Source organism: Toxoplasma gondii, chromosome VI, assembly GCF_000006565.2.
Source record: "Toxoplasma gondii ME49 chromosome VI, whole genome shotgun sequence".
NCBI lineage: Eukaryota > Apicomplexa > Conoidasida > Eucoccidiorida > Sarcocystidae > Toxoplasma > Toxoplasma gondii.
This window is the reverse complement of record NC_031473.1, coordinates 2,534,459-2,557,210: the sequence shown is the minus strand read 5'-3', so window position 1 is coordinate 2,557,210 and position 22,752 is coordinate 2,534,459. Positions and strand designations below refer to the sequence as shown.

General features: G+C 52.1%; 2 protein-coding genes across 2 annotated transcripts; one reads left to right on the top strand and one right to left on the bottom strand.

The window, feature by feature from the left end:
• Positions 1–203: 203 nt before the first annotated feature.
• TGME49_243340 (atypical MEK-related kinase (incomplete catalytic triad)) lies at positions 204–8,079 on the top strand. Its single transcript, XM_002366792.2, has 8 exons — positions 204–1,261; positions 1,932–2,015; positions 2,928–3,209; positions 4,215–4,308; positions 4,698–5,726; positions 6,367–6,502; positions 7,121–7,222; positions 7,709–8,079. Exons 1-8 carry the CDS (start codon positions 605–607, stop codon positions 7,788–7,790), a joined length of 2,466 nt encoding a protein of 821 aa, XP_002366833.1. The 5' UTR covers positions 204–604; the 3' UTR covers positions 7,791–8,079.
• A 1,518-nt stretch (positions 8,080–9,597) lies between these two features.
• Positions 9,598–18,960, bottom strand: TGME49_243330 (hypothetical protein; the record flags this gene model as incomplete). Its single annotated transcript, XM_018780669.1, has 5 exons — positions 9,598–9,822; positions 10,483–10,947; positions 11,457–12,085; positions 12,320–12,422; positions 13,207–18,960. 5 exons carry the CDS (start codon positions 18,958–18,960, stop codon positions 9,598–9,600), a joined length of 7,176 nt encoding a protein of 2,391 aa, XP_018637506.1.
• Positions 18,961–22,752: the final 3,792 nt, after the last annotated feature.

Below are 22,752 nucleotides of genomic sequence, written 5' to 3'. Positions count from 1 at the left end.
AAGTTCGAGGCACAACAGGTCTTGGTCGAGATGTCGAGACCGCGGAGTCTTGGCTTGCGGCTCTCCGAGGATTTTACCCACATTGTTCACACCGTTTCCTCTGGAATCTTCTTCTCCTTTCAACTCCTTCTTTCACCTGCCGTACCCTTCTAGTTTCACTGAGTCTTAAGGGCTCTCGCCTCTTTTTCCCCCCTGGAAAGGAGATCTGTGTCAACGGCCGCACCGCGACGATTCAAACGAGACACAGTTCCACGAAACGAGACCCGCCATTGGTGCTCCTCTTCCACCTTTTCCAGCTTTTACATGCTTGCTGCTCGATATCTTCATACACACACAGACATGGTTATGTGCATATATGCTCGTACACCTGCGCATCACTCTCCTTTTAAGTAGGGGAGGCACTGCAGGTGGATCGATAAACTTGAGAGACAAACGGCAGGACGAAATCTTCTCAAAACCTCGCTTTTCCATCATCCACATCTCCGTCGGGATATTTGTGGCGACCGTGAGGTGTCGAGGCTGAGATCCTCTGTCGAATCGCAGCGAATGTTCCTCCGCATTTTTTCAATCGATTTGAACAGCGTGGTTCCTTTCCGCCACGACAATGACGTCGTCAGAAAACGTCGTCCCTACCAACCTGCACTCCTCTGAGAATTCACATTTTTGTTCGTCTGCCCTCGCCGAGAAGGTGAATCATTCGCCCCGTCTGTCGCCCTCACAAGAACCTCAAGAACCGAGAAAGGAAAACTATTCTGTTTCTTCATCTTCTCCCTCTTCTTCTCCTTCTTCTCCTCCTTCCTCCCCTTCGTCTTCTCCTTCTTCCTCCCCTTCGTCTTCTCCTTCTTCCTCCCCTTCGTCTTCTTCTTCTTCTTCTCCTTCTTCTCCTTCTTCTCCCTCTTCTTCTCCTTCTTCCTCCCCTTCGTCTTCTCCTTCTGCGTTCCGACCGCTGGCCTTTGACTCGAGACTTGCGGCAGCTCTCGTTCATCGAAGCGAGGAGAAGGGAGGTTCCTTCTGGACGGATCGCGCGTTCCGTTGGTCGGCAATCGGAGTGGAGCATACACAGAAGAACATATGGCCTGCGAAGAAGCGGAGAAGTGGAGAGAAGGAAGACGCGTCGAGATTCTCTTCTGAAGAGAACGCGACCTCTCTGAAGTGTGTCAACCACATGGTCCTTCTCCCCCGAGTGTATGGACACGGGACTTACGGGAAGGTCACTGCTGCTCTCGACCTCGCTGCAGATCTGCGTCCACTCGCGATCAAGGTATCCAGTTTTCTTCATCTGTTTGCTGGTAAAGAAATGCAAACCACCGAAAGTGTCGTGTCGTATCCTGTATCACACTAGAGAGACCAAAGCCTCTCAAACAATGGCACTTTGGCGTTTTCTTGTGAAGAGCAAAACTGCTTGGCATCCACTCAGGACGCGTGCAGCCTCTGGAGAGGCCCGGGAATGACGTGAAAGGCCCTCGTTTGTCAGGCGCGTGGTTTCTCTACTGTGGCAAAAGGAAAAAAGGATTTTCGGTGGCCTGTCATCAGCGTTTTTCGACGAAAGGTAGAAGGCGTGTAACAGGAGAGGGACGGGCGCGAGAGAATCGTACAGACTCACACACACACACATAGATGCCAGTCGTCTTCATCGTTTTCCAGGGGCGAAAGCGACTGTAAAGGAGAGGCAACGTGGAGAAACATCTTCTTGGGATAAAAGTTACTCTACGGATAACAAGCTTGGACAGTGTGGCTTTGATGGAGAGGCGACATCGACATTCAACATCACGAACTGATTTTGCCAGTGGCTTCTCCGCGAAACGCAATGCGTATTGGATTTTTCTCTCATCGAGGGCCTTCCTCGACTCTCCGCGATCTGTCTTCTCGTCTCTCGCTGTCCTCTCCAGCTTGCCTGTCTGCCCGTTCTCCTTCTCTCCATTTTTCTCCAGAGTTATCTCCCGTACTCGCTTCGGCGCTCGCGGACGGCGACCTTCGGTCCGAGCGGGCCTCAGTTCCTCACGGAATGGGAGAAGGTACTTCCTCCTTTTTACTTCTTTCCAGGTTTTCCTCACCTCGTTTCCTGTTCTCGCCGGATCAGGTCCGAGCGCAGGGCTCGAGGCTGTGGTGCGTGTAAAGGCAGGACCGCAGACTCGGAACAATTTACATTTCGTTTCCTAGACATGCTCAGGGGAAGCTGGGACGCGAGTAGAGGCCGCGGGTCGGCTTTGCGCTTGGCAGCGAAACACCAGTCACGGTAAATCGTCTTCACCTTCCGTCAAACCGCGTCGAAGACTGAACTCCGACGGCGGTGCTGAACACCGGATAGAACGGTTTTCGCATCGAATGAGTCGTCCATAGGTCGTTCTTTGGCGTAGGAGACAGCCTTCAGAATTGTAGAATCTCTAAGAACTGCTGACTCGTTAGCCTCCGAAGCATCACAACTTGAATCAGCGCGCCGACTCGGTGAAAGGGGACTGTCGTGCCATTCAACTCACGAACCGCCAGGAGAGCTATGCCTGGTAGAGTACCCAGTACCATGGGCAATGATGCCTTATCGCTAGCCAGAAGCCTCTGGACGAGCACCAGGGAACACGAGTGTCTCCAGTTTCTCTGATGTTTGGAGGAAGAACAGCTTCAGCTGTTGTGTGAAATCCACGTGTGGATAGGGGAGAGGTGAGGCTAGACTGTTTTTCAGACTCAGCATAAAAATGCTGGCGGATCTCTCTTTTACCAGACGCGCGCAACACCTTTCAGGCAGCTGAATCGATACTTCGCGTTACATGTAGACTGTTTCTTCGGGTGCTCTGGAAATTCAGGTCAAACAGTGAATCTGGTTTTGTGGTACGCATACCACGTTGCTTCCACCTTGAGAGAGGAAACGCGCAGCCGATCGAGCCGATCGCTATTCGCTTCCGCGATTTCCAAATGCTCTTTTCGCCTTGCAGGTTTGCGGCGAACTGCTGATTCATGCCTCGCTTCACCATCGCCACATTTGCCCTCTGTACGGAGTCGTTGACGACAAGGAGAGAGGCGAGTTTCGTCTGCTGCTTCAACTTCTGCCGCATGCGTTGATGGTTTGGAGTGAGAGGTCCCAAGCATTTCACGTGCTAAGCCCAGACCGCAAAAGATACAGAACAGGAGACACGCTGGGGGGCGACGCGGTCGCGGGAGCGAGGATGGAAATCTTAGTCTACACGGAGGAGGCAGCCCGAGAGATCATTGCCCAGGTAAATCGAAAGGAGACTCAACGACTTTCACCTCTCGTTTCACAAGCGCTTGCTGCCGAGAAGCCTGCAAAAAAGAAATCGCAAGTTCGTTGTTGTTAGCAATCTTGACTGGAAGCCATGTGGAGGATTAGGGTAGAGGTCAGGGGCGCGAGTAGAAACGAAATGACAGAGACGTATCGTCATTGCCCGTCCCTGTCGTCTTCGTTTCTGCTGGTGGTGAAGGAACCGTTAACGTTTCTCTTCTCCCCGGTTGACAACACAAAGGAGTCGCAGTACAAGCAGATAGTGTCGCCGTCCAGTTGACCCACCATTGGGAACTGTGGAAGTTGAATCGAATACATTTGCGTCGTTCATGCGACGTTTGCGGCAACGAGAGGAAACATGTGTGACGAGGGGATCGCGTCCAGTCGACCGGCAAAGCAAGGGTGCGTCTTTGTATGGACAATTCGTTTTTTCACATCTGAGGAGGCAGGAGATCTTACTGTTTACGTCCCTGCGCGCCCTATTCCATGGTCACTGTCTCTAAATGAAGACACAAAGAAACACGACGGACACCAGAGGGGAGTCTTGGAAGAGCGAATACAGTTAATCTGTGAGAGACACCTCACGAGTCATTTCTTCGAAAAAGACAACAGAGACGACCGACTTCGGCCGCCGTATGCACTCTGGGAATGTCACAGGCCTATCGTTTCTCGAGCTTTTCCCCCTGTTCAAGGAAGGTTTGACTTTTTTCGTGTTGAAGACAGACGAAGCAGACTGGGGACAGACAAGCAGTGGCGTTTCAGAAACGAGAGCGCAGTGAGGGAGAAAGCGATTGGTGGTCACAGGGATGGGCAAACATAGAGGATTCAACGTTCTGCTGCGGGAAGAGCGATCGCTGTCGGCAGATGCCCTTTGTGATTGGTCCTCGAGTCAGCGGTCGGTTAGTTTCGCTCTTTTCACCGTTTTTGCGTCTCTTTCTTCTCCATCTTCTTGTGTCTGTCTCCCCTTGCTTGATCTCTGTAGCTGCTCGACGCAGTCGACTATCTCCACTCGCTGGGGATCGCCCACAAAGACATCAAACCCCAGAACATTCTCGCCGTCTCGGCACCCCCTGCAGGTGATTCTTCTTGCTCGTTTCTGTGGCGCTGTTGTGCCGATGCTGAGCTCGTTTCGCGGGGAGAAAATCGGGCCTCCAGCTTCCACGGGACTTCGGTCCTTTGTTGTGGAATAGAGACGCCACATGTCCATGTGTTGATTCGAGAACCTGTGCTAGCCTTCGTCACCTTTGCATTCGCGCAGACCGCGTTCATGTGAGAATCCAATTTGAGACCTGTAGAGCATGCAGACAGGGAATCCGTTCAGTCGGCTTCGACTGTCGGTCGTGCTTCGTCACAGAAGTCTTGTCGCTGTCTCTGTCTTTAAACTCCTCTTTCTCTCATCGTTGCTCACACCCCACACACACCGCAATACCTGCTTGTTTTTTTCTTCTCCCTTCACTCCTTGCAGAGTGGCTTGTCTCCCTCTCTCTCCCACCCCTATCCCCTTCTTCTTTCTCTGATTCGTCTGTATCTCCTTCGTCTTCTTCCTTCTCCAAGGCCGCTGACGACCTCTGCAGCGAGGGACCCACAAACCGACTCTGTCCTTTTGGAGAGGAGGGTCATGAGACGACTTCTTTGGACAGCCAGGGCGACACAGAGGACGAAGACATCCTTTTCCTCGAGAACGCATCTAGCAAAAAGGTGGCGCTTTCGCCTTCTTTCCTCACAGCTGCCAATGTCGCTGCGGGACTCGTGAGCCCGTACGATGCGTATTTCGCTTATCGGAAAGCAATCAAAGAATCAATGTCCCGATCCTCTCTCCGAGGCGCGTCTGGTCATCAGTCTACGGAGGTGAACTCGTCTCCCCCCTCTCCTTCTTCTTTCTCTTCTGCGTCCTGTGGTCGGAAGCGTCCATCAGGGTCGGCCTGCTCTCCAGTCGCGGCGCGGCTCTCGTTTCCGACGAAGAGGAGAAGCGACAGTGGGTCTGAAGGGGAATTGTCGTCTCTGGCTGCTCGCGGTCGAGAGATGTTCAAGAGACTCTCCAGAAGACGTCGACTGGCCTCGCTCGCGTCGGCTGTTTTTCTCGGTGAAGCCGAGGCTCTTTCCCTGTGTCGAAGAAGAAGCGAGTCCCCGTTCTCTCTTCACAGCTGCCGACAGTTTTCCCGACTGCCAGCACGGGCAGAGAAAGAAGGCTCGGGCAGAGAGAGAAGAGCGAGAGAAGAATCTGTCGGAGAGCGGAGGGAGGGCAAGAAGCCAGAAAGTACCGAGGAAGCGCGAGAAGCAAACGCGGTCGAACAGGATCAAGGAGATCAAGGCGAAGAGCCTAGTCCGCAGGAGACGACCACGGTGTGCTCCAACCTCTCGGCGTACGAGTCCTTCCTCAACTGGCACAACACAGTCGACCTCGACGAGGAAAGTCGGTCGTGCGTTTGGAAGCTCGTGGACTTCAATTCCGCCTCGGTCACGGAGGACACCCGCCTCACCATCTGGGATTCAGGTGAGAAAAAAACGCGGACATGTGCGAAATTCAAGGAGGAAATTGTCCAGAAAAGCACCAGTGCACGAGGCGAGAGAGCAGCCGTTGGTTAAACAGCCTGACGCGTCTGTGGTGCGAGACTTGGGCGAGAAAGGAAACGAAATCTCTCGAGAGAATCGAGAAGAAATGAAAGGCAACCATCACGCATGTCCAACAATGAAATGACACGGAGAGAACGTTGAAACGAGGAGGAGAGGAGAACGGTCTTCAGGCGCCAAAGGAGACACGCTCATGTCTGGCTTTTCTCAGACCTCCCTGGATGCACATCCCCAGAATCCCCTTTGAGAGCGCGTCGTGGGGCCGTCAATTGCGTTCATAGTTCGAATGTTTCTTCGACTATCCGTTGATCTTGAAAACAACGAAAACAAGCGTTCAGCCATTCCCAGCAGGTTGAGTGTGGTCTTCGTCTAAGCGGTGCTTTCTTCGTCTTTTCGCTCTTCAAAGCTGGAAGCTGAGACTACGTGTGACCACTGCGACAGGAAGGTGCCTCTGTCGGGAAGTGAAAACTCGTGAGAGTTCGCGAGTGGATAGACACTCTGCGAGCGAAGGCGTTGCAGGTCCAGGCTGTACATACACTCTGTGTTTTCTCTCTACATTGCAGAAGGCACGCGGCTCTTCACGCCTCCAGAGTGTCTCGGAGTCGCCCAAGAAAATGGTTATGACGGCAAAAGCCGGGACATGTGGAGTCTCGGAGTTTGCCTGTATTGTCTGCTTCTCGGCAGGCCTCCTTTTTTCGCGTAAGCGTGTTTCTTGTTTTCAAGGATCCTCGTCATTACCTCAGACCGGACGATTTGGAAGGCGATCCATATATCGAATATTGCGCTCGCGATTTTATCGTATATCCTAGTGGAGGGCGTGTTTCATCGGGTGCTTCTTCGTACTCTAAGATATGCATCTGAACAGTGATTTATACCTTCTGCTTCGGAAAACGAAATGCCACGAATATTGTGGTCGTCTTCATATGGGAGAAGACAACGCGCGATCGCTGCAACTCTCTGGCTGTTTCCGCCAACCGTGAGCGTGTGGAGAACACATGCAGGTTCATATGAAGCCGAGAAAAAGTTGTCCAACTCGGAGACATATCTGTACATCTTTGGGGGGAGCCACACAGGCTTAGTTGGGGGTTTTGAAAAGTGCATGCTTTCATGATGAAAGGCATCATATTGCCCTCCGTCCACGATCGGCATAATTGTGTACGCTGAATGTATTCGCATTCGTATCCAGGAACTCTTTCCTACGTATTCCACGGAAGGGTATTTCGAAAGTGTCGTTTTCGCCTCCGGCGGAAAAGGGAGGGTTTCATCTCTCCACCACACAAAATGTTTTGAAACATTCCTTGCGGTGTATGTTTCCAGAGGCAGGGATTCTGGCCTGGCGCTCGTAGCGGCAATCATGTCTGCCGAGGTCGACTTTCCGGTGTACAGACAGCTGAGCGACGAAGTGAAGAATCTTATTCGGTGCGTCTTGTATACACGTCTGTTTGAATGACGGAAATCTGTTGTGGTTCCTCGAGCTTGAAGCCCGTATTGTTGCCGGTCCGTTTCTACCGCTATCTGTGGGCTGCCTCTGCTGTGTACATTCGTATGTTTCCGCTCGTTTCGCATGCATTTGATTTCATTTCACACGTCCTTGAGCAAACCGTTTTTCTTTGAGGCGTATATCCTGCAAGTTGCGCAAGTGGCTTACGTCTGGAAAAGGCTGTACATCGAGGTCGACACACCCCCAGTCTACTCCGTCTTGCGGGTTCACATCACTCATATTTCAGCCAGTTCATCACGGGAATGATGCGTATTTGTGCGTGCTTTCCAGATGTTTCGGCAGTTTCCTCCGCATGCAATCACCTTTTTGTACGCTTCTGTCGATCCGAAAGGTTTCGGTCTCTTGTTTTAATAGTCATTCTTTCTTGTTACAGTGCGTTCTCTCCTTGCTGCTTGTGCGTGCAGAGGCCTTCTTTCCAAAGACCCAGACAAGCGCTTGACCTCTGCTCAAGTTCGGGACCACCCTTGGATGAAGCTGCGTTGCTAAATCCCTCTTTTCTGAATCCGTTGTCTCATTTCTCGACGTCATTGTTACTCCTTTCGACGTCTCTCGTAAAGGCTTTGAAACTCGTCCTTCTCTGCGTCTTAATTGGTTTTTTAACTTTCTGTGTCTTTGAATTCCTTTCTCTGTCTCCAGCAACGTGTCTCTTCTCGGGGGGTGCGACGCAGGCGAAGGTCACAGTCTTCATATTTATTGCTGTTTTCGAATCGCTACAGGTAGCGCTGTAGCGATTAGAATTTCTCTGCTCGTGCGCCAGTGACAGTGCGACCCCGGCATACACATTTTTGCGGCCTGACGCTGTGAGGTGTCTAGCAACGGAGGGCTTTCCCTGTCGCGGCGCGTGTTTTTTTGGCAATGCATGCGTCTGTTGAAAACGAGAAAGTGCATGCAGCGCTGAATGCATAGCTCTGATTCGAGACCACAAGATATCCTTGAAAGAGCCGCTTCTTCCCTATCGTGCAGGCTCAGCACGCGTCAAGTTCTGTATGTCGCTCTAGAACTGGCTCGGCATGCTTTTATGTATTTAAACGAAGCAATTCGATGGTGTCTACCATTTGTCCCTGAAACGTGGATGTGGCACAGCTCGCAGCGGCATTACACCGTAGAAGTAAAAAACGAAAAAAAACATGGCAGCCGTCGGTCTGTGGAGCGATAGAATATCCGCAAAACGCACCAGAATGAAAATCGCTATCCACGCGCGTTTTTATTGATTTATTCACAATGCCACTGTTTTAGGTGTTACTATTCTTGCATTTCAACAGGAGTATTGTAGCGACTGCGGTTTTTTAAACATAGATTTTTCACAAACACGCGAGAATGCTAAGAGAAAAACCTTCCGACGAAAGCGTTGTGCTTCTTGTCTGTGCCCTGTCTGTGTGGAAAGCGGTTCAGCGTCTCCCTTGGGATGCCCTCTGCGAAGGCTGAGGTGAAAAAACGAGAGACAGAATAACGCTGAAGACAACAAAAAAGAGGTGTGCTCACAGAAACGAGGACCGGGATAAAACTCGAGCTTCTGTTGTGAACTTACTGAGGGTTCCGCAATTCCCTTCGCACTTCTCCCCGGACGAGAAAACAGAGAGGCGGAGCGAAGAGAAGTCAGCAGTCTACACCGGCATCTCGGGAAGGGCATCGGAAGCGAAACACAGTTTAGGCACATAGAACTGTTCTGTGAAAGTGGAAAAAGCGAAAACCCGGTATCCAGAGACCATACCAGTGTTCTACGCAAACGAGAAAAAGACAAACACAAGTTTTTGGTCCATCGACGCGCACCAATCCCCATGTTCTACCACGTTTCTCATCGAGTCATTCTGTCTCAGCCTCTGCAAATCAATCTCTTTGTGTGTCTGACCGACCCTCGATATACGACAAGTGAGTGCCGCTTTTTTCCCTGAAGAGAAGTGAATCTCTTTCTCTTGGCTCGGCAACGCAGAACACACAACACCAGTAACAAGCGCGCCCCTCTGGTCGTCACGCTAACGTGGAGTTCCTCTGTTCCTACGAACTCGTGTTGCTGTGGCGGCACGACTGGAAGCTGAACGACAGCGTTTTACCGTGGATTCGTTTCCCGATCTCACGATCTTGTCATTCGATCTTTCCTAGCGTTTCCTTTTTCTTTTGTATGTTCTGTCTCCTCGATTTCTCCAGGTTTCCTGTTTCCTTCTTCCCTATTCATGTCTACTCGCTCACAAAGACCTCCCGCCCTAAACGTCTCTTTCGACTCCTGCCACATGTCAGCAAACTGTTCTGACTCATTCTCGATTTTCGTTCGCCTCTCATGGCCGCTCCTTCCTTTCTAGGCTGCTTCTGCTCGCCGAATTCTGTCTCTTGTCTGTCGCCTTTCGTCTCCGTTCTCTTCAGTTTCAGGGACCTCGTGCAGGGCATCGTGCAGTTCCAGCTGCTGTCTTTCCAAGTCAAGACTTTGCCGATAAAGAGACCTCAGCTGCTCTCGAACGTGATTATTTTGCAGAGCTTTGCTGAAGGCGTTACTCCCCACACTGAGAATGAACAGTCTATCCACCTGAAAACAGAAACATCAAAATCTTTCAACGCAACTACTTCTCTATTTTCTGAGACACGTCTTGTCTTCTTTACTACAGCAGTCCTAATGGGCCGCCCACTGAGGTCTGGGGAATTGAGGAGCGTTGCTGCCTGTACATTTTATTTTTCGAATCGGTTTCTACATTCTTCCTCATCCACGGATACACACCCGCAGACTGGGAGATAAATATAGATGGAATTTTCCATCCACCGCAATATAAACGTCTTGATATCAGCATGAATACCCCACTATCTGGAGAGCAGAGAGCTAATCTTTTTCTGCCCAAAAACGCGCACACATTCCTGTTATCTGTGCACAAGAGAGCCCTAATTCTGTTGATACATGTAGTAAAAATAGATACACTTTTTTATGCACAGCGGAGATCTGCCTTTAAACACCGGCGAATGTACACACGAATATACCCCTTTATGTATACATCGTGTATATTTGCTTGTCATTGGAACGAACAAATGTCCTCTTCTGCATGCACAACAAAGATACACTTGCATATGTCTATCTCGCTGTCCATCCACATCTCTGTCTATCCATCTGGCGTTGAACAGTCGTCTGTATATAAAGAGAGGCACCTCTGTCTGAAAGCCTCCATCTCTTCGATCTAAGAGCTTTCCTAGGCTTTACCTGGTCTCTGTAGAGTCTTGCCAATTCGCCCAAGGCCTCTTTGGCAGAGGGCCTGTGTCTCATTCTGATAAGTGCGTGAGCGTTGTACTCCGTTCTCGCCTGTTCCATGAATTCGACAGTCAACACTGCCGCTTTTTCTAGTCCTGTCCATACGCTCCGAAGAATCTCCTGCAGCGCCTCGCTGTCTTGGTGGTTTACCAGGTTGCTATCGAGTCGAGAGTTCTGATCTCTACCTGTCTCTGTCCGCTCGCGGGTCCGCAGAGACAAACGACCTCTTCGCGGTGTGAAAGAAGAACCACAAGACCCGCGAAGAGGCTGCGAAAAGCCGGGGAACAGAGACGACTCGTAGAGAGGAGAACGCAATGTGTAGCAGGAGGGCGCAGGCAGCTGCGAGTCGGAGAAGACGCCCAGAAGGTCTCTCAACAAAGGATAAATCTTCGCGAGCAGCACAGCCGCAGAGGCGCTCTAAGACAGAAAACGAAAGGGGAAGGGCAGAAAAAGAATTCAGTGGGAGTGAAAGAAGGCGAGTTCAGCTGGTGTCATTCTCGACAACTCACAGATGTCTCCCACACGCATCAAAAGACGGCAGCCAAACCAAACAGTGAAGAAGGGACGCGTGAATCTCTCGGGATTGCCTTTGAGTTTTTCATGTGGGTAATACCCCTACATGCACACAGCAGTTACACCAGAAAGATCTACATCCATGTAGATACATATGGGGATAGAGAGATAAATGGAGAGTTGGATACATGTGGAGAGAGAGATTGAGAGGCAGAGACAGCATGCGGCAAATCGAGAGAGATACGGAGAACTGCCAAGATAGAAGCGGACAGAGAAGTTGATGTATGGGTGCACGTACGTAGAGGGTCCGAGGAATAATAACAAGCCGATATGCAATATGTGAACGTACAGAAGGCACAAAAAGTTTCTTTTAGAGGCCTACATATCTTGCTGGAATCGTGTGTCACATTCACCTTTTCGGTGGCAGCAAAGTCCAGCTCTTTGGCTGCCAGCAGAGCCTCTTTGCGATCGATGTAGTCGAGCTTTTTGATAAAAGGTCTAGCTGCAAAGGCTTTCACCAGACTCCCCGGCAGCAACCTTGGGTCCATTCTTGACGTTGTGTCTCTTCTTTCTTCGCTCCCCGTCGAATTCTCTATGTCAGCATACAAAGGCTTGTACCGGTCTGCTGACACCAGCCATTCGTTTATGCGATCGAGGGCCTCTCTGCCGACTCTCTCTACTCTTCCTTCGGCCTTTCCTTTGTTGGCACACGACGCAGAAAAGAAACGCATTTCTGTCGGTGCCACGTTCCCGCCTGTGTTCATCTCCTCTGCTGTCTCCCTGTCTCCGTCTCGGCATCTCTCCAGTCCTTCTAACCCCGAAGGTCTTCCACTGCTTTTCTTTTTCTTGTCTTCAGCGGCGAAGGAGACGCGGGTGCCTTCAGCCACGCTGCGACTCTCAGAGAACTGCTTCGTGTCTGTCGGGGCTTCTCGCGCGGGCAGCATCTTCAAAAAACACACTCGACGAATGTCGCTGTGGCCTTCGTGGAGAAGCTCCGCGGCCTCTGTGCAGAGAAAGTGAACCAAGCCGTCGACGACGAAAGCTGCAAGGCGACACTCGTAGGAGGGAGAAGAGAGCATTTGAGGTGAGGCGGCGCAGCGAAACGAGCGGGAAGACGACGCAGAACAACACAAGGAAGAAGCGGTGGGAGGGAGCGTTTGGTCCTGACGAGGCGACGATTGCGGCCTCTGCCTTGCGGCGGAGGTAAAACAAGAGAGGGAGGCTTCACCGCGGAACGAGACAGGACCAGTTGTCTCCCCTGCCCCAGCCCCCTCACCGGCGTCGGCCGGCTTGCCCTCCGACAGCGCCGGCTGCGGCTCGGGGCCCAGAGCGAGGAAGGGTGAGGAAGGAAAAGGCAGAGAGAAGGCCAGAAGATGCGACTGGTGGAGAAGGAGAGCAGCGAGGGAAGACGAAGGGAGAGAGGAACAGAGAGGATGGACTCGCGAAGCTGCAGCGAAGAGCGTGCGACGATAGAGAGCCAACTGGTGACCTTCAGATATTTTTTTGGCCGAGTCAAGGCGACGCAAGAAGACCGCAAACGCCGAGAAAGATAGAATGGGCACTGGGGGCCTCTCTTGTCCACTCTGCAAAAAGAGAAGGAAGAGAATTCGTTGTCGCGCATACGAGTGTATAGAACTAGGGCCGTTCATATTCTTCAGTCTGAATTTTTCCGGTACACGTGATGCGGAGCTGGAACGCCCAGGAAAACCTTGTTTGGAATGAGTCTCCATCTTTATCGCTTACCACTTCTGAATCGAGAACCATTTCCATTGCTTGCTGCAAGTGTATGTATAGCACTTCCCATTGTTGTGTCAGGGCCTGAATGAGAAGGTCAGTTGGGACCAGAAGGTTCCAGCCTTCGTCTTTGCGTCGTCTGGCCTGTGGCGCCTTCCTCGTCCTTCGTCTCCTCATCTTCCCCGTATCCAGCGCCTTCTCACAGCTGTCTCCTGCGTCGTCTTCCCCCTCCGATGCTTGGCTGTCACTTCTCTCACTCGCTTTCCACCTTCCCGGTGAACTCGCCGCCCTGCGGCCCGCGTCTGTGCGCTCCGTCTCTCTTATCCTAGAACTCCCACCTCCGTCCTTGTCTCTGTGTTCTACGACAGCGAAACTGTCGCTGTCTTCTGTGTCTCCGATGTCCGCAAGATTCTCTCGCCTCGTCCTCACCGAGAAGCCCCGCTCCCAACGCGTCCGAAGCGCCGGGCGCCGGGTGGCCTGCACTGCTGCGAGCGCGGCCAGCCGGTGGGAGTCAAGGGCCTGCAAAGCGGCTAGGCGATACTCTTTGGTTCCGTCTTCATAAAACACGCGGTCCACAATTTGTTTGGCGGCTGCATGCGAAACGGCAAGACAAAGGCCCTCGCCTTTGTCAGTGGAAACGTCGTCTGGGTTGAGAGTGTCCTTTCGCCTGCCACAAGTCGCCGTCCTCAACTGACCTTGAGAAGATATCGCGAGATGCGAAGACGGCAAACTCGTTTGCGGACTCAAATGCTGTTTTAAACGTGAGTTGCAGGCCGTGGCACACACCACAGGTCCCGTGTTTTCGCATATCTCTGCCGAGCTTTGATTCGCCATACAAGCTGCCTGGTCTACTTCGATTTGTGCGAGAAGCGCCTCAACGGCGAGACAGAGAAAGTCTTCGAGAGACTGGCGAAAGGGGCGCGTGTCGTTGGAGGCACTCAAGAGGCCGGTGAGGCGCCCAAAGAGGCGAGCAGAGAACAGCGGGAGAAAACCACGAATCCGAGAGTCCAGTTCTGCTTGCTGTCTGTGGTGGTGGTTGGAGACGGTAGAAAAATCTGGACTGACAGAGGGACACAAGTGCGCTTCCTGCACAGTTCGATGCTTTCTGAGAGGTCCAGAAAAAGGGCTGTTTTCTGGACCTGAGGAAACCCCCAGTTCAAAATCAAAGGTTGAGGGGTGACACGGACGCGTATTCTTCCTGCAGGAGGCGTCGCGCTGCTGAGTCGGAGAGACGGGAGTCAGGAGAGGCGCGTAGAAAAGCAGAGAAAGGAGAAAAGAGTGAAGCGCTCTGTGGGCTAGGAACGCGACGCCAAAGCGACGGAGAAAAAAGGTGAAGGTGAAGGTGGCAAGTGAATCTTCCTCCCGATCGCTGGCACCTTCGCGGTCATCCCATCCTTGTTGCTCTGCTCGCGAAAATGCAGTGAAGTGTCGTTGGTCTTCTCCACGCTTTTCCCCTTCGATGTCCAGTCGGTTGTTCTCCAGGCGCTGCTTCTCTACCCCCTCACCTTCCCTCGCTCTCTCCTCGCTTGCAAGACCCCCCGGGCAGGACAGCAGTGCGCTAACACCGGAGTTTGGTCGGCAGCACATCTCCTGATCCGGAGCCTTTCGGCCTTTCCTTCTTTCTAGATTTTCCTCCAATTTTGTCTCCTCGTCTGAAGCAGTTTTCCTTTTAACGCAATTCGTTCTCGACCTCGAGTCCAGGGACCCAAAAGCGGCGTCGATGCTCGTAGCTGAGACACCACTGTCTCTATCGAGACAGCTGAAGCCTTGGACGCTGCGTCCCTCCGGAGAGCGCCGTCTTGCCGTCCGATGGCCTGGCTTTCGCCTTCTGCCCTTCCGCCCGCTTTCTGGCCGTGGGTTGTCCGAGGGAGCTCCTCGCGTCTCTGAACACAGAGTCTGCTTTGAAGACCTACAGGCGTTTCTCTGCTTCTCGCGAGCCCTGCGCCCTTCTCGCACAAAGCGTCTCTCTCGAGATCGATGAACAAGAACAATCCACGCTGTCTCCACTAACAACCGTGGAGGCCAGCGGACAAAGCGAGATCCAGAGAGGACCCCTGGAGGTGTGGCTGCGGCGCTGCTCTCCCCGTGGACACACGAAGGAGGATAAAGAAGCGACGAAAAGTCCCCAAGGGGCACTGGAGTGTCATCCAGAAGAACCTTCAGTAGTGGAAAGGACGGTGCATAGAAACGGCGATTCTTCCCGGCAGGCTCACGACAGGAAGCACACAAAGTGGTCGAAAACTCGGCAGACAAAGGGGCTGGAAACGTGGAAGATGAAGAGGTAGATAAAGGGCTATGTCGAAGGGGAGGCACGGAAGAAGACGACGAATCAGCGGCAGGACGACCGAGAGGAGACGAGGGACATGGAGAACAATAAGGAGACGAATTGTGTGGTCCTCGTTGAGGCGAAAGAGGGGCGTTCTCGACAGACGACAGTCGCGGAAGTGATGCGGAAGAAGACTCCTCACACATGCAGAATTGGGGAACCGGAGGGGGGCGAGGCCCTTCACGCAAGGATCTGAGAGTGCCCCTCAAAAGGCTCGATTTGACAGTCTGGACGCAGACATTCCTTCGACATTTCATCCGGGGAATGATACGACCGGTAGGAACACTCCAAGGCCGAATCGGGGGATCTAACAGAGTGGACGAATGATCATTGGAATCGCGAACCATTTCTTCATCTCCTCGGGGTTCGTGCTCTACGTTCGGGGTGTCTTCCAAAGCCACGTCTTGGTCCTCTGGGACAAAGGAGACAGAGCGCGAGAGTGACTCTGTCGGGTTCTCGCCGACGCCTTTGTTCCTTTCTGTATCTTTTTCCGACAGTCCGTAGCTCGACCTTCGTCGTTCCAAGCTCTCCTCACCCTCCCGTTCTTGGGTCGCAAGCGCAGGGTGAAGGAACACGGAGTGGACGCTGACGGAAAATTTGGTTTTTTTTCCACGGTACCTTCTCATTTCATGACCTTTCTCCACGCTTCCATTGGAGGCTCGCCCCCCGCCGTACACCCTGGTGAAGCACGGAGAATCCCCCGTGTGTTTGGTTCGAGGCGCGGAAGATTTCTCTGGCTCTGAGAGAGCAGCGGCAAAGCGGCCTCGTTCTGCACATTTGCTCACTGCATTTGGGTCCGGCGTAAGCAACGAATCGTCTGGAAATTGCGGAGATAAACAAGACACCGCATTTAGGGCATTTGCGTAGTTCTCCGAGGGCCTCTCGAGGAGCCTCCTGTTTTCCAAAGCAGACTGGACACGGAGCAGCAGCCAACCCCCATCTGGTGTGCCTCCGGGAGGAGTGCGAACGTGGAGGATTTGGGGTTCCTTCGGGTGTACATACACCGATGCAAAGGCATTCCACTCTGGCGGCGTTGCACTCAAGAGAGTCAACGAAGGATCTAACGAGGGGATAGGGAGGCGCGACGCCGCCACAGAGTTTCTGTGAGGGGAGGAACGCCGAACCGCCGGCCGTTCCGATCGAGAGGACATTTCGCGAACACTCGGTTTCTCGATGGACAGACAGATGTCACGCAAGACCTCGGTTTGTGACCCGCCCCGTTCGTCTGGCAACGGCCGGAAAGATCGACGGCCTTCTTCCTGATTTACAGCGCAGTGGCGGCGCTTTGCGAGGAGCATAAGGAGTGACACGTCAATCGGTGCTGAGCACGTAATGGCGAGGCCAATCGTCCACCGACCAGGGGGCAGGTGAACTCGGAATAACTTGACATATCCGGCAGAGTCAAGTTCTCCTCTCAGAAACGTTTGATGTGGAAGAAGAGTTGCAGACACTGGACACACGCAGGAGAAGATCTGTCGACTCGGATTCGAAAGCTCCGCGTCGTTCCATTCGCCCGTTGACCGTGTAACCCACGTCTCAGCACTCACTGCGTCACTGCGGTTGAGATGGATCAATTCGAGATGCTCGAGGAGGCGTTCCCATTGCAGATCAGCCGCCGTTGCTTCTTCTTCTGCCTGGCACACTGACAGAGCGTCCAGTTCCTGCAGTCCAAAGAGGTAGGTGTGGATGTCCAGCATGCGTCTCAGTTCGTCCGCTTCTTGCGCCTTTTCTTCGAGGACTTCCAGACGCCTTGACGTCTGGCGCGCCTCCCGACGCAAACTGACCTCCGCCTTGTATATTTCCAGAAGTGCCGTTTGGAGTTCAGAGAAAATCTCTGCCACAGACGCATCGTAGATTTCGCCGTACGCCGCGAGGCTCTGCCGCAGTTTGTCGACACAGCTCGCGTGGAAAGGAGCAAACAATTTTAGCTGTCTACACAACTCAGAAAGCGCCACGTCCATTGCTTGCGTCAGGCCGCGCCACCACTTCTGCTGGCTCCGACCTTTGTGAACAGCTTGGAGGCCTCTTGCGAGAAATCCGTTCGGAGGAGAAGCCGGAGGTGAGGAAACCGAAAGAGAACGAGATGCGTCCTCTGCTTCCCTCGGCGACTGTGATGGTACAGCGCTTCCTCGGCTGCGGCTTCGGTGTGTGCCTGACAATACCTTCGGTTGCCTCAAGGTGACCGCCACCTCCGGGGTAGAAGGGGAACCTTCGGCTGGTGAGATGTGAGGTTGCCAAGGCGGCAAAAAAACATCGTGGCAGTCCACTGTATTCCGGTCCCTGTTGTCTGCCCTGTCTGCAGGGCTTTCGTTCTCACCTAGTGGAGCAACCTGCAAGGTTTCAACTTTCATTTCCGAAGGAGGCGGCGGCCAGGGAAATTTGGACGTCCCAGAGAGTCCATTTTTCAGACTGAACAGCGTCGGAACGTGGTACACTCGCAGGAGAGTTGGGATCGAGGAGCACAGAAAATCTGCTTGCTGGTGTCCGTGAGGATATTCCAGAGGAAATGCTATTTCCTTCCCTATGTGGCCAGGATCTGACGGCGGGATGCCGCCGGAGTCACACGTGCTACGACCTAGTCCTTCATAGTCGTCAACAACGGCGGACCCCCGCTGTTTCACAACTGACGTATCTGCTTCAGATGAGGACAGTCCCACGGGCGGTTGGTACTTGAACACCCACACCTCAGGCGGGAGACGTGTATATGTGGCTGGATCCACGAACCGCTTTTTTGCTTCGTGGGGGTCATCCCCAGCTGCGTCCTCAGTCCGCACACGCGGTGCGGACATGTGTAAGCTGTCTACATTATGACAAGTGGTATGTTTCGAGCGGCTGTTTCTTCCGCCGCTCTCAGTCTGTGTCAGAGGATGCCTTGTGCTTCGCCTGAAGGCACGAGTTAAAGCTCCGCAGGTCTCTGCCGAATTGCTCCGAGCTGTACACACACTCCAACCTCCTGGGTTTCCGCCGCTGGTGATGACGACCGAGCCAGAAAATTCAGCGTTTCTCGGTGACACGAAAGGAAGCGGCGACTGTCGATTCGTCCAGGCAGCCCATCTCTTGGGGGATCCACCGGGTACTTCTGTCGTGGCTGATGGCGGTGTCGTTATCTGCCCAGAAGCGAGCAGAGCTCGTGGAGTAGGTCGGACGCTGAGAGGCTCAGACGGGGATGAAGAGATCCTGGAAGCTGGCAAGTGATTCGGTGATGCCGGTCCGTGCACTCCAGTTGAAGGCACCCGGACGAGATTGCGGCCCGTCAAACGGGTCGTGGTCTCACCATTGGTCCGCGGCAATCGAGACGAAATTGCCGCGGAGGAACCGAGAGGAATTTTGCTTGCTTCTGAACACTTGTAAACTCTCGTGACACCGACTGGCGAGGAAGACGAAGGCAGAGATTTGGTTTCATCTCCTGGCCTGTGCAAATTACTCTTTTGCTGAGAGAGTTGTCGAGTGTGTTGTCTCGTGGACGGGTCACTCGAACCGCCAACTGGTGAGCTGAGGCGTGAAACACCAGTTCTTGCTTCCGCATGCACACCCACAACTGAAAAGGGACTAGCAGGAAAAGTGGCAGAATCACTGCGGTTGGTATCAGATTCGTTTCTTGCTTCACTTGCGATTCGGGCCACAACACGACGATAAATTGGGCGATCCCGTGCTGATCGCTGGGTCTGAGTAACGTGAGAAAGTGAACATGTTTTACAGGCTGCAGCTTGCGCTACACGTGACAGCACTGTCAAATCGAGGGGCTGAACTGGAGGCTGATGTTTGTCGTGGCCGGAACCTTTTGGACTAGCGGAGGAGAAGGATCTCGACAAGAAAGCGGGAGAGCTACTGACAGTTCGGGGGCGATGGCATTCCATAGTCAAGCAAAGGTATATTGAGAGGGTGGTCTACACATAGCGCCTGACGCTGACGTACCAACTGCCCGTCCTGATCTTTATGAGTATCGAAAGCGGTTTGAGCACCAAACATCGGGCCGGTCAAAACGTATAGCCCTTTCCTACGGTGTGGAAGGGTGGGAAGGCACAGAGAGGTGCCTGTGCTCTACCTGCCGATCACAAAAGCCGTTGACAGGCATCTTTGCGCTTGAGAATAGCGACAAGAACCAAACATGAATGAGCTAAACGGCGATGTAGCACAAAGTATAATGCTACTGTTGTTTTACTTCTGGACGTGTTATACCTGACCAGATGCCCTGTGGTGAGAAAAGTAGAATCAGTTTCTTGGGAATGGTACCATTCTAAAACTTTCACTCTTGATAGCTACGTAGTGCAATGCATATACTGAAGGCACGAGAGAGATCCGTCACTGCTCCTTTAAAGCAACGTCCCGACCTTCGAGGTAGCACCAGGGGCTAGAGTGATCTGAGTTAGACATAAGTGTGACATCCGAGACAGGATTGAATGCACGAGCGTTAATGCCGAGAAGAGTTAAATGATGAAATTTCAGCTGAGATGTTGCGGCCCTTGTGTTAGGCAGTAATTGCCTACTGACCGTGACCGGCGTTTCCACAGAGCTCCTGTGTACCTTCAGACGTTTTTATTGCCTTTCATATCGACACTGGGATGAATCATTTTGTCGTGTGGTTTTGACTTCACGTTTACTGCCGAAAGAGGAATATAAAGAACACGGCGGAACGTGATCAGATTCTCAACCGAATACACTTTCTCCTCCATCGAGGAAGACGCGTGGGAGAAGTGCCGACAAAACGACTCTGGCTACAACTCCTATAAAGGTTCAAACGACTTTAACGACGCAGTAACGCCGAGCGACATGCATTCATTCGGATCAACATCGGACAGAACAAAGAATTGCAATTCCATCGGATCAAACATGCAAGCAAGGAATCCCCGCATGCGGACAGTGGGGTGGGATGTGTCCACAATGTAACTGAATGCAATTTGTTTTAGGGTCTACCGTAGATTATGGTCAATCACCATGCTAGCTCTGATTCCAGAATTCGCTTTTGCCATTGACGCTATACGCTCGGAGAAACGGGGGTAAAGTTGTTATTCCTCACGATTAGAACGGTATCGAAAAGACCGTTGCGGGACCGAATTCACTGCGGGTTAAAATTGACTGCAATCAACTATTGCATCCGCCACTTCCGTCCACACTACGACGAACTATATTTCTTGGAATTTGCTGTGCACTGACAGTCTCTTCATAATACGTCGCAGTTCTGGCTTTCTGCTGCCTCTTACTAAACAGCCGGAACTCACAAGCGTTTCCAACTTAAGCACAAGGATGCTCGTCAAGGATTTTTCCTAGATGCTGCACTGCTCTCCAAAAGACAGAATACATCGGAATCCATAGAACAGAATAGGCATGCAACATCAGCATAGTGGTACTATGTCATTTCACGCGCTACTGACCACCCGCTCGTGGGCTTCCTGAGAAGCGACAAGGCTCGCGCCTGTGCTGATTCAAACGTGTCTTCCAGCTGCTTCCAATCTGCACAGGCCTGGCTGGAACTGACAGTCTGCATCACTTAGACTCGAGTTTCCGACTTGCGAAATCACGAGTAGAGAGTAGATTCATCTGGATGTAGTCTAATGTACGTAACCGACCAACTGAGTTTTTGTTTTTCTTGTGCCATCCGGTACCATACACTTCTTTCTAATAAGGGAACATTGTAAACGGACAGATTAGCACCTTTGGAAAGCGCCATAATACGATAATACCAGGTCTTTCGAGCAACTCATCACCTTCGGCGAGATTGAGAGGAAGGGTGCTCCTCTCGCACTGACCAGATAAAGGATCACTGGGGCAACTCGTTGCGCACCTGGAGCGTCGGCCTCTTTTACGTTTAACAGTCATGTCAGCGGCAGGAGGAAATGTGCTGTCAAATACACCAGGAAGTCTTGATAACTATGCAGGAGTATGACTGCATTCTTACACAGCATACAAAATCGCTTGACGGCATCTGAGGCGGGCACGCCATGAAGGGGGTTGGCATTTCTCTACCCAGAAGCAAGTGTTTAGTAGTAGCCCGAGGAGAAAGAGTAGATCGTATGGTCATCAATGTCGGAAAAGCGGCAGATTCTATGTGGAGTGACCTCTCTGTCGGGGGATCCAGAAATTCACCACTTTTAGCTCTCTAGCTTCTTCTGGGGAGTATCTACTACGATGTGGACTACTAGTTTAGATCTCGAAGGACTTTGACTATCGGATCCAAGTTCTACTGTGCTTGAAGAACATGGAGAAGATGTTTGCCATCGTAGAAAGGGAACCAACTGTGGAACCGTTGTTGTCCACATTTTCTTGTGTTGCTCTGCGGTCTCGAAAAACCAACGGGAGCTTCGAGTCTAGTATCAAGAGCGTTGCAGATAAACTCAGCATTACTAAATTCCAGAGCTGGCAACTGAGCTGTGGGTGATTGAGGAAGCAAACTGTATGAAACGCATTCGCCTGTTCCATCACTTCCCTTCGCAAACGTCTATAACCAGATTTGCTGTGTGCGTGTGTGACCGTCGCCGAACACATTGGACAGACTTATATTGCAGTGGCTTGTTGCCTGTCAGTATTCTACAGTAGCGTTAATGCAGAGAAAGAGCTCACCAACCGTGATTTTTCGAGTTTCCAATCGACATAGGATGAACCTGTACCAAATCAGAGAGTGGCATGCTAGGTGAGTTTAACTCAATATCCATTGATTGCATATTAGTGTTCGCATTGTCCCGCATTATCCCCTCGCAAAGCGGTGAATATCTTCCTTGACGAGTGGGCTGCCTTCGCTTGCTATATAGGTATGCTATACGGGTTTTCGGTTGATTCATGCCCTTCATCTACCCAAAAAGTCGATCGCCACGGGTTTTCCCTAGTCAGAGACGATGACCGCTTGATCAGTTTATCATCATCGTCAAGGGGAGGCTGCCGGGCAATATCGCCCAAATACAGTCTCATTCTTGCCTCTTCGCGCTTGCTTGCGTGATTTTGGACAGGATCAAACACTTTTGCTCCTGAGGCGTCTACTTGACCGAATAGTGGAAGAGGGCAAGCGTAGCCCCCCAGCGGCGTGAAAATCTCCACCTTCTCCATAGAAGAGCTGCCACTGCGTTTTTGCGATTGAGACTTTTGCCAGGAAGCATCACGTCTCCCCTGTTGTTCAAGGAACCCGCCCGTCGCCATCCGATATGCAGTGCTTACTTCTCCAAATTCTAATTCATCGATACTTTTCGGATTGCTGCTGCCACTCCAAGACCCTTGATCCCACACAAACCGAGGAAGCGGCTGAGCTTTCTTGAAGCGACGAAACTGATTTGCAGGTGAAGAACGTGTGATACTGCAACTTAGCGCATCAGCTGCTGATTTCAAATCAGACCCGAGGTGCCACTGGAGGTCGGTATCTCGCAGATTAGATTTCGCACCCTTTGGAGATCGGATGCAAAGAAGAGGGACAAACAGTGTCGAACTGCGCTGCGGACAGCGAAGAACAGTTTCCCCCCAAGGATTCAAAAACCCTCGAGAGTCCCCAGCCTGAACTGGGGACTCGTGTGTCTCACTAGGTCGTAAGTTTAAAGTCTCTGACAACATGCCTGAAGGGGGAGTACAGTCATGGAAGTTGTTCGGATTTGCATGTAATGCTTCGGGCAACTTTTTGGTGGAATGTACTCTTCCTGACCTTCTGGCAGGAAACGTTGCGATACTAT

What these genes read in the sequence shown, in the direction of transcription:
- TGME49_243340 (XM_002366792.2), top strand. Translation starts at nt 605, where the DNA reads ATGACGTCGTCAGAAAACGTCGTCCCTACCAACCTGCACTCCTCTGAG. An exon ending in CCCGAGAGATCATTGCCCAG is followed by an intron (nt 3,210 to 4,214) that starts GTAAATCGAAAG and finishes TGATCTCTGTAG; the next exon opens with CTGCTCGACGCAGTCGACTA. An exon ending in CGTCTCGGCACCCCCTGCAG is followed by an intron (nt 4,309 to 4,697) that starts GTGATTCTTCTT and finishes CACTCCTTGCAG; the next exon opens with AGTGGCTTGTCTCCCTCTCT.